The sequence below is a fragment of the Cricetulus griseus genome, chromosome 4, assembly GCF_003668045.3.
Source record: "Cricetulus griseus strain 17A/GY chromosome 4, alternate assembly CriGri-PICRH-1.0, whole genome shotgun sequence".
NCBI classification, from domain to species: Eukaryota; Metazoa; Chordata; class Mammalia; order Rodentia; family Cricetidae; genus Cricetulus; species Cricetulus griseus.
Genome location: NC_048597.1, coordinates 132,841,154 through 132,855,715, shown reverse-complemented (window position 1 = coordinate 132,855,715; position 14,562 = coordinate 132,841,154). Strand labels below are relative to the sequence as shown.

Genomic DNA, 14,562 nt, shown 5'->3' with positions numbered 1-14,562 from the left:
CAACTAAGTCAAGCTCATGGTAACTCATGAACTCAAGACCAACAGCTGTGGAGACTCGAGGGGACGGAAATAGGCCCTCCTCTGTATTGGGAGACAGTTGTAAAGTTTGGACTATCTGAGGGGCCCTTGGCAGTAGGACCATGAGATACACCTGGTACATGAGCTGTCTTGCTGGAGCCCATTCCCTATGGTGGCATGTGATGCTCAGCCTTAATGCATGAGAGGGCCTTGGCCCTACCCCAATGTATTAAGCAAGACTTTGTTGATTCCTCATTTGAGCCCTTACCTGTGAAGAGTAGAAGACTAGGCTTGGGCTTGGGGAATGTCAGGGGGCCTGGAGGAGGGGTGGGAAGGAGAACTGTGATTGGAAAGTAAAATGAAATTTAAAAGAATAAATGAAGTATTAAAAATACAAAATTGCAAAGTTTTATATATTCTTTCAGAATAGTGTAAATTAGGCATTTGGTGTATGAAAAAGACCACTCAGGATAGGTATGTTCATAAAATTTGCCTTAGAGTTCTCAGCATGAATTTAGTTCTGATGTCAATGATCCACGACAGACAAGAGGCAACTCTGATAAAAAGTTCTCCAAGGGCACCTTTCACATCCTTGTTTCTCAGGCTATATATGAAGGGGTTCAGCATGGGACTGATCACAGTATACATCAGCGTGGCAATCATTCTTCTCTGGGAGGAATGGACAACAGAAGAGCTGAAATAAACACCAAATCCTGACCCATAGAACAAGGAGACCACACAGAGGTGAGACCCACAGGTGGAAAAGGCTTTGTACTTACTCACAGTAGAGGACATCCTTAATAAGGATGAGACAATCTGTGAGTAAGACATAAGGATTCCTGTCATCGGAATCACACCTAGTAGGGTAGTCACCACATACATGAAGACATTATTGATGTGAGTGTCAGACTTGGCCACCTTGAGAACTTGAGCCAGTTCACAGAAGAAATGTGGGATTTCAGTGGCTCTGGAGAAGTTCAGTTCATTCATCAATAGAATATGAATTAGGGAGACCCAGAACATGATGGTCCAAAGTATCAGGACCAGAATGCCACACACCCACGGGCTCATGATAACAGTGTACTTGAGGCGATGACAGATGGCTACAAAGCGATCGTAGGCCATTAAAGTGAGTAAAAAATTATCCATTCCAGCAAAGGTATTAAAAAAGTATATCTGTGTAAGGCATTCTGTGTAGGAGATGTCTTTTCTCTGTGACTGCATGTTTACCAGCATTTTTGGTATTGTAGTTGAGATGAAACAGATGTCAATAAAGGACAGATTGGAGAGGAAAAAGTACATGGGGTTGTGGAGGTGGGAGTTAGAACTGACAGCCAGGATGATGAGCAAGTTCCCAATCACTGTGACCAGGTACATGGACAGGAACATCCCAAAGAGAATGGGCTGGAGTTCAGGATCATCTGAGAGACCCAGGATGAGAAATTCTGATATCAAGCTGTGGTTCTCTGCTTCCATATAATTTTTATCTGCTGGAGATGAGATAGTTTCTAAGATAAAGATAGTTTTTAAGTAATAGCCACTGTCAAGTTATGAAACAACATGGGGAAGCATATCTTTCTTTATGACAATGAGTCTCATTTACTTAACCTAGTGATTTTTCTGATCATTTGTAAATATGTGAAATTACTCTTATTTTTAATTAGCCAAATATCTGTCTCTCTTATCATCTAAAACTGCTGTTAATGGAATTTTTCTATATAAACCTATATAGATAATTTATTCTTTAATAAACGCTCCAAACACTTGAAGTTATTTTATTACTTTCTCTTTATAACTATAGTAATTTATTTTTCCTAGTAGTTCAATAATGTTCACTGACAGAGATTTTCCCTCTATAATCTTCATGGGTTTGTCACTCTGAGTCCTTAATAGTTTTCTAAATTTGTGATGGTTGCTATTGTTGTTTGATGTTTAAAAATACCTTCCAAACAGTATATTTCAATGGGTGTCAGTTGCCATTTTCATATTATTATTGTTGATATTAATCCACTCCCTTATGATAATAATTTTGGGCATGCAAAATTCAAAAAGTAAATACTGAACAGTGATTTAGAAGTTGAAATCTTGTATCAAGTTTCTTTAACATAATTTTGATTCGTACATTGACACCTGTGTGATCTTGAGAAAAATTAGGTGACCTCCTGATTTTCTTATGCATAACTATCATTGAGAACACCCTTTTAACTGAAGCAGCAGAAACTGATTATGTATTTATTATGTAAATATAATAGGCATGTTTCCTCTTTAAAAGTCATACACTACTTATAATTAATGAGGTTTCCTAAAGATCCTTCTTTTGAACAATACCTTCCAAGTGAAAGCCTCTGTGAAAAGAAGGGAGCATGTGGACTATAGAGATGAGAGTAGGAAACAAGAAAGCACACTATCATTATAATAAAGCAGGGGTCAGTGTACTTCCACACGTTCTTAACATGTCCATAGGCAGGAGCAGGAATACATTGTGAAATCAGTAGCATTAATGGCTAAAGTATATAATCAATGAATCTGATTACAGATAATGAAAGATAATGTAGGCCAAATAATCATAGAAAAATTAAAGACAGATTCTTTTTTCAGTTACATAAGTTACTAAATATTACAAGATACAAAGTGTTGGCATTGTGAATGTCTGAGAATGTTATTTAATTTGGAAAAATGTGCCTGCAAAGTAATGATGAAACTTTTCATGTAAGAGTGTGAGAGTGAATAGTAACATTTTTTCTGATCTGAAAAAGGAATGTTTGAGCAAAGTCCAAAAGGAAATATATATGAGAGAAGCATTCAGGATGAAAGAACAGTATGCATTTTCTCTATGAGGTGGTGCTCTGGCATTTGGCCAGTGAAATAAGAAGCAGAGGATGAAGGCATTAAGGAAAAGGTTTGAAGTTGCATACTGTCTTCTGTGTTTCTTTATGTTACTCTAACATTGGTTGATTTACATTCTTTATTAGTTTGAGATACTGATTGATTTGTCTGATCATTTGTATTTTTTGGGAAATTGCATTTTGCTTATTAAATTTTAGGAGTTGAATAAATACAGATATTTGAAGTGAAATAATTATTGAGAAGTCACCTACAAGAGAGGAATCTCCCAAAATTTTCTATATCTCAAAGTAAGTATGGTGAATTTAAATTAAAATAAAGAGAGTAACACACAATGAAAAGGAAATCATAATTCTCAAAATGGGTCTTGAATAATTATGGTATGAAACTGGGAGAGGACTACTACAATCTCCAAATCCCATAAGAAGTGGAGAATAAATAGATACTCTTCAGAAAATGACACTGGAAAAACAACCAATTTTGCAAAGACAGAAAGAATAAGATATGTAAAAGAGACTAGTTAAAACTAAAGGGCCTGTTAAATATGGGGTTTTAAATAATAATGGACCAAATAGGCATTTTCCAGTTTGTACTCTTCTAAGGGTCTATCCCACTACATGCATCTTCTCTGCTTTTCATGCCTACCCCAAATGCCCAGATTGGGGCACATCAGTTCTTCCAATAGTCGTTAATGCAGCTGTTTCCTCTGGACCATCTGCTCACAGAAGGATCAGGTAAGTTTTCACAGCACAGAGATCAGATATAGAGAGATATGGAGAAAGAGCATTATTAAACTTTCACATGTCCCATGGTTTGAAATCTCAAAGCTCCTCATTAGTTAAATTGTTCTATTGTCTTTATACTCTCTAAACTATTTAGTTCCCTTGGGGTACAAAGGAAAGTTGAAACTGTTAATCAATTTTGTGTTTGTATAGCTAATCACAAAAAGAGATTGATTTATTTTCTGCAAGAAAGAATTCTTTATTTAAGTTTAATAAAAAGTCATGCTATGTCCCCAAAGAAAATGTCAATTCTGTAAGAAATAATTAAAAAAAACCCTGTGACAAGTCTCTTTTAACAATATACCCAGGACTGAGAAATACTATATCAAAGGAAAGTAATATTATTTGTATTACAATATTCCATGGCTTATTTTTCAATCTTGTTAAGTAATTAACTTGACAGATAATCTTAACCTATATAGTCCATAAAATGTGATGTCTAGAAGGATCTTATATTAGTCATAAATTAAAACTGAGAATTAAAATATGCATGAAATTATTATTTTCATGAGAATATTCAATATGAGCCATATTTTAGGAATATATCATCACTAATTATATTTATTCTACTGCACAAACTATTATGTAGTCTTCTAGCCTAAATGTAATTTTGTAATCTTTGACAAGCATTTATCTAATAAAGCCTCCCAACTGTCCTGGGTACTGATAACCCCCTTATCTACTTCTCTAAGATACTAGACAAATTCTATGTATTAATAAGATCATGAGAGAATTTTCATACTGTGCTTGGTTTATTTCATTACACACACACACACACACACACACACACACACACACACACACACACACAATTTTCTGGCACACTAATTTTTCTTGTAATTGTATCCAATAGATCACTAGAAGAAGTTGAAGATGTTCAGCTCAAAGATACAGAAAACATATTCACGAAAATCATAGAAGAAAACTTCCCCAACTTAAAGAAGGGTATGCCTATGAAAGTACAAGAAGCTTACAGAACAGCAAATAGACAGGACCACAAAAAGAAGTCCCCTTTCCACATAATAATCAAAACACCAAACTTACAGAATAAAGACAAAATATTAAGAGCAGCAAAAGAAAAAGCCCAAGTAACACATAAAGGCAGACCTATCAGAATCACACCCGACTTCTCAATGGAAACTTTGAAAGCCAGAAGGTCCTGGATAGATATCCTACAAACACTAAGGGAACATGGATGCCAACCCAGATTACTGTACCCAGCAAAACTTTCAATCACTATAGATGGAGAAAACAAGATATTCTGTGACAAAACCAGATTTAAACAATACATATCCACAAATCCAAAACTACAGAAAGTACTGGAAGGTAAACTCCCACCCATTGAAGATCACTACACTCACAAAAACATAGGTAATAGATAATCCCACTTTACCAAACACCAAAAGAAAAAAAAAAAGGGGGGGGAAATCCACACATAATAACACCACCATCAACAAATCCAAAACAAAAAAAAGAATCAACAATCAATGGTCATTAATATCATTCAATATCAATGGTATCAACTTGCCTATAAAAGATACAGGCTAACAGAATGGAAACAAAGAGAGAATCCATCCTTCTTCTGCATATAAGAAACATATCTCTACTTCAAAGACAGACATTACCTCAGAATAAAGGGTTTGGAAAAGATTTTCCAATCAAATGGATCAAAAATAAAAACAAAAACAAAAACAAAACAAGCTGGTGTAGCAATCCTAGTCTAACAAATTAGACTTCAAATTAAAATCAATCAAAAGAGATGAAGACGATCTGACAATCCAGGCAATGGTAGAAAGGATAACCTAAAAGCCCTTCCCCTAAAATGAGATTGATGACTTCTCTTTATGTCGTCCTAGAGCCCTCACCCAGTGGTTGATGGAAGCAGAGACAGACATCCACAGATATACACTGAGCTGAAATTGGGAATTTAGTTGAAGAGAGGGAGGAATGAAGAGCGAAGGGGTCTGTACCAGGTTGGAGAAACCCACAGGAACAGTTGACCTGAACAAGGGAGAGCACATCGACCCCAGATGCTGTCGGGGAGGCCAGTACAAGACTGATCCAGATCCCTGAACATGGATGTCAATAAGGAGACCTCTGCACTCCAGGGAGCCTCTGGTGGTGGATTAGTATTTTTCCCTGGTGCAAGAAGGGACTTTGAGAGCCCATCCCACATGAAGGGTTACACTCTGGTCCTGGACACATGGGGAAGGGCCCAGGACAGCACAGGAAGATTTGGTGGACTTTGCAGAGCCCCCGTTGAGGGCCCTACCCTGTCTGGGGAGTGGTGGGTGGATGGAGTGGGGGGTAGGCTGGGGTGGGGGAGGAGGGATGGGGTGAGGGGAGGGAGAGGGAGAAGGGACTTACATGTGAAACAAGCTTGTTCCCTAACTGGAACTAAAAAAAAAATCCAGCTATTCCTCTCTTGGGCATATACCCAAAGAATGCATGTTCATATATTCAACCATGTTCATAGCAGCATTGTTTGTAATAGCCAGAACCAGGAAGCAACCTAGATGCCACTCAACTAAAGAATGGATAGAGAAAATGTGGTACATTTATACAATGGAGTACTCAGCAGAAAAAAGCAATGGAATCTTGAAATTTGCAGGCAAATCGATGGAACTAGAAGAAACCATCCTGAGTGTGGTAACCCAGTCTCAAAAAGACAAACATTCTATATACTCATTCTTGTGAATTTTAGACATAGAGAAAAGGATTACCAGCCTACAATCTTCTTCACCAAAGAAACTAGGAAACATTTAGGACTATAAGGGAAAAATGCATGGACCCCAGGAAGGGGCAGGAACTCCTGAGCTAATTGGGAGCATGAGATTAGGGGAAAGGGAGATGCCAGAATGAGAGGAGGAGCAGAGGAGTGGAGGAAATAGAAGAGCAGAAATATTGAGTTGGAGCAAGAATAGAGGAGAGCAGGATGAGAGATAACATATGAGAGGGAGCCATTATATGTCCTAGAGATCTGGTACTAGGGAGATTTCCAGATACCTACAAGGATGACACCAACTGACAATCCATGCAATGGTAGAGAGGATAACCTAAATGCCCTTCCCCTAAAATGAGATTGATGACTACTTTTTATGCTATCCTAGCGCCCTCATCCAGTGGCGGATGGAAGCAGAGGCAGACATCCACAGATATACACTGAACTGTACTCTGGAACTTAGTTGCAGAGAGGGAGGAATGAAGATTGAAAGGGTCGGTACTAGATTGGTGAAACCCACACAAACAGCTGGCCTGAGCAAGGGGGAGCACATAGACTCCAGACTGCTGTCTGGGAGGCCAGTACAGGACTGATCCAGACCCCTGAACATGGATGCCAATGAGGAGGCCTCTGCACTCTCGGAGTCCCTGGTAGTGGATTAGTATTTTTCCTGGTGTAAGAAGGGACTTTGATAGCCCATCCCTTGTGAAGGGATGCACTCTTGTCCTGGACACATGGGGAAGGGCCTAGGCCCGGCCTAGGATGATGTAGTGTTCTTTGGGGAGCCCCTGTTGAGGGCTTTACCTTGCCCGGGGGAGGATGGGTGAGGGGGTGAGGGGAAGATGTGGAGTTGGGGGGAGGGAGAGGGAGAAGGAGGAGAAGGGATTGACACGTGAAGCAAGCTTGTTCCTAATTTGAACTAATAAAAAAAATCTCAACTCTGAAAAAAAAAAAAAGAGATGAAGAAGGGCATTTCATATTCACCAGAGGAAAAGTCTATCAAGATGAAGTCTCAATCCTGAACATCTATGCCCCAAATACAAAGGCACCCACATTTGTAAAAGAAACATTACTAAAGCTCAAATCACAAATAAAACTTCACATACTTATAGTAAGAGACTTCAACACCCTGCTCTCACCACTAGACAGGACCACCAGATAGAAACTAAACAAAGAAACAAAAGAACTAACAGAAGTTATGACCCAATTGGGATTAACAGACATCTGTAGAACATTCTATCCAAACACAAAAGAATATACCTTCTTCTCGCACCACATGGAGCCTTCTCTAAAATCAACTATGTACTCAGCAAAATAGCAAACTTCCATAGATACAAAAAATGGAATACCCTCTGTATCTTATCAGACCACTATGCTTTAAAGGTAGAATTCAACAATAACACAAATTGCAGAAACCCTACCAACTCATGGAAATTGAACAATGAACAATTGCATCATTCCTGGGTCAAGGAAGGAATAAAAAAGAAATTAAAGACTTCCTACAATTTAATGAGAATGAAGACACAACATACCCAAACTTATGGGGCACTTTGAAAGCAGTGCTAAAAGGAAAGTTCATAGCACTAAGTGTCCATATGAAAAAACTGGAGAATAGCTACACTAGAGAATTAATAGTACTACTGAAAGTTCTAAAACAAAAAAGAAGCAAACTCACCCTGGAGGAGAAGATGCCAGGAAATGATCAAATTGAAGGATGAAATCAATAAAGTATAAACAAAGAAAACAATACAAAGAGTTGGTTCTTTGAGAAAGTCAATAAGATAGACAAACCTTTTTCCAAACTACCCAAAAGGCAGAGATAGAGAAAGCATGCTAATTAAAAAAAATCAGAAATGAAAAGGGGGACATAACAATGGACACTGAGGAAATCAGAGAATCATCAGGTCATACTTTGAAAACCTGTACTTGACAAAATTTGAAAATATAAATGAAATGGACAATTTTCTGGATAGATATCACTTACCAAAATTAAATCAAGAATGGAGAAGCAATTTAAATATACCTATCACACCTATGAAATATAGCAGTCATCAAAAGTCTCTCAACTGAAAAAAGGCCAGGGCCAGATGGTTTCAGTGCAGAATTCTACCAGAAATTCAAAGAAGGGCTAATACCAGTACTTATATTGTTCCACACAATAGAAGCAAAAGAGACATTGCCAAACTCTTTTTAAGAGGCTACAATTGGCCTTGGTACCCAAGCCACACAAAGATACAACTAAGAAAGAGAACTACAGACCAATATACCTCATGAACATTGATGCAAAAATAATCAACTAAATCCTAGCAAACTGAATCCAAGAACATCAGAAAAATTATACACCCTGTTCAAGTAGGCTTCATCCCAAGGATGCAAGGATGGTTCAACATATGAAAAGCCATCAATGTAATCCACCATATAAACAAACTGCAAAAGAAAAACCGCACTAGATCATCTCACTAGATGCTGAAAAAGTCTTGACAAAATCCAACACCCCTTCATGATAAAGGCCTTGGGGAGATCAGGAATAACAGGAACATACCTAAACATGGTAAAAAAAAAAAACAAAACAATATACAACAGTCTTTCATAGGCATACCTTCTTTAGGTTTGGGAAGTTTTTTTTTCTGTGATTTTGTTGAATATGTTTTTTGTACCTTTGAACTTTATTTCTTCAACTTCTTCTATACCTATTAATCTTAGGTTTGGTCTTTTCACGGTGTCCCATATTTCCTGAATATTTTGTTTTTCGGTTTTCTTGGATTTGAGATTTTCTTTGGTCGGTAACTGTATATCCTCTAGTGAGTCTTCAACACCTGAGATCTCTTCCATCTCTTGTACTCTATTGGTTATACTTACATCTGTAGTTCCTGATGTTTGCCCAGATTTCTAACTCCAGCATCCCCTCATTCTGTGTTTTCTTTATTGTTTCTATTTCAGCTTTCAAGCCTTGAACTGTTTGAGTTGTTTCCTTCATTTGTTTGGTTATTTTTCTTGGCTTTCTTTAGATTCTTTAAGAGTTTTGTTTATTTCTTGAATTTTTTGTTTTGTCTTTTCCTCCATTTTATGTAATTTTTGTTTGTTTTATGTTCTATTTCTTTAGGGGATTTTCTCATTTACTCTTCAAGGGTCTCTATCATCTTCATAAAATAGTTTTTAAGGTCCTTCTCTTCTGCTTCATCTGCATTGAAATTTTCAGCTCTTGCTGGTGTGGAGTCCCTAGATTCTGGTGGTGTCATATTTGTCTTTCTGTTGTTGAATGTGTTCTTATATTGTTGCCCTCCCATCCCTTCTTTGAGTGGGTGCAGGTGGGGTAGCTCCTGGTTGCATATGTGGGCCAAGACTTCAGTGTCTGCAACTCTGGATGGTATGGCCTCTCCTGGTATTCTCCTGACTTAATTGGAGGGTGTAGTGGTACCAAGACTCAAGTGGGGGGCAGAGTGCAGAGGGAAGATGGGGGACCAAGAGAGGGATGTGGTCCTACCTGTTGTGGCAGGTCCACTTTATGAGAGGAGCAGGATGGGAGTTGGGGCAGGAGAAGAGCCCATACTCCCCTTAAGCAGAGGGTAGAGGGTGGGAGGGCAAGAGTGATTTGTGGCCAGACTCAGGGTGGTCCTTCCTGCAGGGGCGGGTGCACTCTATGAGAGGAGCTGGTCCAGGAAGATCCAAGCAATGGGGATGGCAGGAGTTGGGACCTAAGCAGAGGCCACACTCACATCAAGCATAGGGCAGAGTGCAGAAGGGTGCCAAGAGTGAGGTATGACCAGACTCAGAGTGGTCCTTATTGCAAGGGTGGGTCTACTCTATGCAAGGAGCATGCCCAGGAAAATCCGAGGAGGGTGGGATGGCAGGAGTTGGGGCCTGAGCAGTGCCTACACTCACCTCAAGCAGAGGGCAGAGGGCAGGGGGCAGAAGGTCGCCAAGAGTGAGGTATGGCCAGACTCAGAGTCATCCTTCCTGTAGGGGCAGGTCTACTCTGTGTTAGGAACATGCCCAGGAAGATTCAAGGAGGGAAGGATGGTGGGAGTTGGGGCCTGAGCAGTGCCTACACTCACCTAAAGCAGAGGGCAGAGGGATGAAGAGGGACAAAGGAATTAGCTAGTGTTTTACTGAATATTTTCATTTCATGATGAGAATTGTGTTAAATACATTTAAAAATATTTGTTGGCAAAAATTATTCAGCATGTATACAATTTTTATCATTTATTAACAATGAAAAACTTGCATAATTATTATTCCAATGTAGGATTATGTTTTTCATAAAGAAAAATAATTACTGAATATGTTACATATTAGAATATATAACTTCTCATTGTTTGTTCATACTTTATTAATATGTTGGGTAGAGTCACTACTACAGAGGTGTATGAACTATGCAAATACATAGTACAAAATGGTAGGAGTATACTGAAGGCCATTTCAGGAAGTTGTTGCAAATTTTGCCTTAATCATGAGTTAAAATTCTTGTAGTGATTTAATTTTTTCTTTACATTTCAGAGGCTCACACATGTATACAAACATATTAATCCCTCATTTCCATTTTCCCCCACCAATTCTCCCTATGTCCTTCATTACATGCTCTTCAGCCAATTTCATATCTCTTATCTCATAGTCCATTTAGTTCCATTAGTGTTGCCCATATGTGCTTGAATTTGGGGCAAACCCTAGAGCATAGAAATACTATCAGTGGCTACATAATCAAAAGGGAATGATTCTCCCTTTGTGGGAAACCACATACTAAAAATATCCTCCTATAAAACTTGTCAGTAACACAATCACCAAGTTTTAAAATTAAACATTCTTGGGCCACATCATTAAAATTCAGTAATTTTACATTTAAATGCTGATAAATTATGTTAGGAAAATACTGAAAATATTACTTCCTACATTTAAACCATTAAATTTCCATGTTTACATATGGTAGAAGTATAGCCATTCTTATTGTTAAATCCAAGAGTCAGATCCAACTCAATCCTAAGTGTTTACATCTGCATTCTTTGATATCTAATTGTATGAAAACATGTACAGCACCAATTTTTAATGTTATATGTTCAGAAAGCAGGCCAAAGTGAAGCTGCACTATGGATAAGTACAGCAATGAACTTGATTCATTACATGTATGCCTTAATTTTTGGATATTTTCTATTTAAAAATTTTTACAGTTGCTATATTTTTCAAGACACCGCAGTTATGTAACCCACAGTTTAAAAATCTATATATTTAGGTATCATACAGCTAGTTAAGTTAGGTTATTTTGATTATTTTCTGGAGGGCTTTCTTGATGTCTCTGTTCCTCAGACTGTAGATAAATGGGTTAATCATTGGAACAACCATGGTATACATTATTGAAGCCACCATACTTTCTCTGGAAGAACTAGAAAAAGATGAACTAAGGTACACACCAAGGCCTGTTCCATAAAATAGGCAAACAACTGCCAGGTGTGATCCACAGGTAGAAAAGGCTTTATATCTCCCATGCAATGATGGAACTCTAAAAATGGAGGAAATAATTTTATAGTAGGAGTAAAAGATTCCAGAGACAGGGAGAAAGCCAGCAATGATGCTGACAAGAAATATGACTATGTTATTGATATAGGTATCAGAACAGGCAAGTTTTAGAAGCTCTGGAACATCACAGAAGAAATGAGGTATTTCTTTATTAGTGCAAAATGTTAGTTGTGACACCATTAAACAATGTATCTGTGAATCCACAAGACTAATAAAGAATGACACCAGGACCAAATATCTACACAAGCCAGGGTTCAGGATGACCTGGTAGTGTAGAGGGTGACAAATGGCCACCCATCGGTCATAGGCCATCACAGTGAGTAGTAGGCTGTCCATACACCCAAAAAGAAAGAAGAAGGACACTTGACTTAGGCAGGCTGCATAAGTTATAGATTTGCTATGGGTCTGCATATTTATCAGCATTTTGGGGACTGTGGTGCTGCTAAAGCCCATGTCAGACAAGGAAAGGTTGTAGAGGAAGAAATACATGGGACTGTGGAGGTGGGAATCAGAGCTGATGGCTAGGATGATGAGCATATTTCCTAGTACTGTGAGCAGGTATATAATCAGGAATAGTACAAATAAGATGGGCTGCAGTTCAGGATCCTCTGAGAGTCCAAGGAGGAGAAATTCCAAGGCCCCTGTTAAATTATATGGCTCCATGGGGCTAGGGCATGAAAAGAAAAAGACTGTTGTAGTGAATTATGCACAATAGAGGCAACTGGCTACATACCTGTGTTTTTGTAATCCAGCAATCATAAAAAAGCATTCATACATAAGAACTACTAAGGCTTAGACATTATTTATTCAGAATGAAGGTTCATGGGCTAGGAGATTTGTCATCTGTTTGGCAGTCAGTTGGAACATTTAAGAAGTAGAATCCATGATTTGCACGTGTATCAGTGGTACAGTCCTTGTCAAGTAAATGTAAGATCCTACATTCAATCTCTCCAGAAAAGGGGATAAAGTAAGGAGTGGAGGGAAGAGTGAGGGAAGAAACGAAGGATGAGGGAAATGAAAGAAAAGGAAAGGAAAGAAAGGAATATGAAATAAAAGGAGTCTGGTGGGAAGTCCACCAAACAAGATATGCCCTTGGTAGAGATTGAGAGACTCCGGCCTCTCTGGATGCCTCTTAAACATATTATCACTTCCTCTCTAATACATTTTCACTTCTGCTACTCACCAAGTGACCATCATCAAAATCAGTGCTACATGATTTAAATTTTTAGACTACAAAACTTTGAGCTACATAAATTCCTATCCTAACAAAGCTTACCTGTCTTAGGTATTTTGATAAAATAATGCAAAACAGACCAAAACAAATGCAATGTGGCTTTAGGTGATATTTCTTAGTTGTGGCAAATTCTTACAACCCCTTCTTAATGGCCTCAGTGACAACCACTTGTTTCTACATATATCATCTTCAGAAAATCTGGGCAAAATATATTAGGATTATCTTGAATAACTATTTCTTGAACACAATAAAAAGATCTCTACCACTAAAACCACACATGAAGAAGAAAGTACTTTTTCATCTATTTACCTTGGGAAAAATAATCATTCTAATAAAGAACACTACAAAGAAGTGATGTATATTTTATCTTCTAAAAGTGCACTAAGTTCATTTCCTTGGATTTATATTGCAAGCACATAACTTAACAGAGCTAAGAACCTGGCATGGAGTAATGCCTCAGCAGTTAAAAACACTTCCTGCTCTTTCAGAGGACCCAAGTTTTTTTCTCAGTACCTGTATCAGGTAGTTCACAACAGTCTATTATTCCAACACAGAGGGAACTTACACCATTTTCTTGCCCTTTGGGTATCTGCACACAACTGACTTGTATACAAAAAATAAAAGCCAACACTCAAAAATTATCAAAATTAAGAAAAAACCTAGATTCTAGTTTTTTCCAATGCTGTTTGTCAAATAGAACTTTTATATTCTACATTATTCAGATAATTTCATTTTTCCATTTTCTGATTTTGTAACTCATTTGTTTGGTTGAAACTTAGTTCCTGAGAAATGTGAAAATTATCAGGTAAAAGTATTTTCAATTCTACCAATATATAAACATTACCATTGTCTTCCAAGTTTGGTAAATATTTATATATTCTATATACTTTATTCTGAAGGTGGTAATGATTGATAAAGTACAAATGTTTAAACAATATTTTTTCTTTATTTTTAGTTGATGTACAAAGAGAGTTTAATTATGCAACATTCCAAAATACATGTTATTATACTTTGAACATACCCATTCTCAACTACCTTCACTAGACCTTTATCACAGCTTCTCTTGGTTCCTTTTCACACAATCTTCTCCTTTCTTCTTTTAAATTTAGTATTACATATAGGAAAATGCTTGGTATTTTGTTTTTCTTATTCCTCATTACCATCCATCTTGTAACCCTGCCTCATTATCCCAAATGCAGTTGTGATATATTGGTAGGCATATGGTACCACACTTAGCTATAATAATTCTTTTATTTCCCCCAATTATTTTCTAATGGTCACTCTATTTTTCATTTCTCCTTACCCACCTCTCCTTCTGATGGTCTGATGGTAGATCCCACATGCTTGCACATGCTAGACAGGTATATTAATTATGTAGCTACATCCATGCCTCACCTTGCACCATAATATTCTATAAATACTACAGGATCTAAAAGGAAGATCTAAGACTGAGT

The 14,562-nt window shown here is 37.7% G+C and overlaps 2 protein-coding genes across 2 annotated transcripts; both read right to left on the bottom strand.

Moving 5' to 3' along the window:
• Positions 1-498: 498 nt before the first annotated feature.
• LOC100767654 (olfactory receptor 867) lies at positions 499-1,494 on the bottom strand. Its single transcript, XM_027411650.1, has one exon. It carries the CDS (start codon positions 1,492-1,494, stop codon positions 499-501), a length of 996 nt encoding a protein of 331 aa, XP_027267451.1.
• Positions 1,495-11,610: 10,116 nt separating this feature from the next.
• On the bottom strand, positions 11,611-12,558 carry LOC100753311 (olfactory receptor 7E24). Its single transcript, XM_027411649.1, has one exon. The coding sequence runs from the start codon at positions 12,535-12,537 to the stop codon at positions 11,611-11,613; it is 927 nt and encodes a 308-aa protein (XP_027267450.1). The 5' UTR covers positions 12,538-12,558.
• Between the last annotated feature and the right edge of the window lie 2,004 nt (positions 12,559-14,562).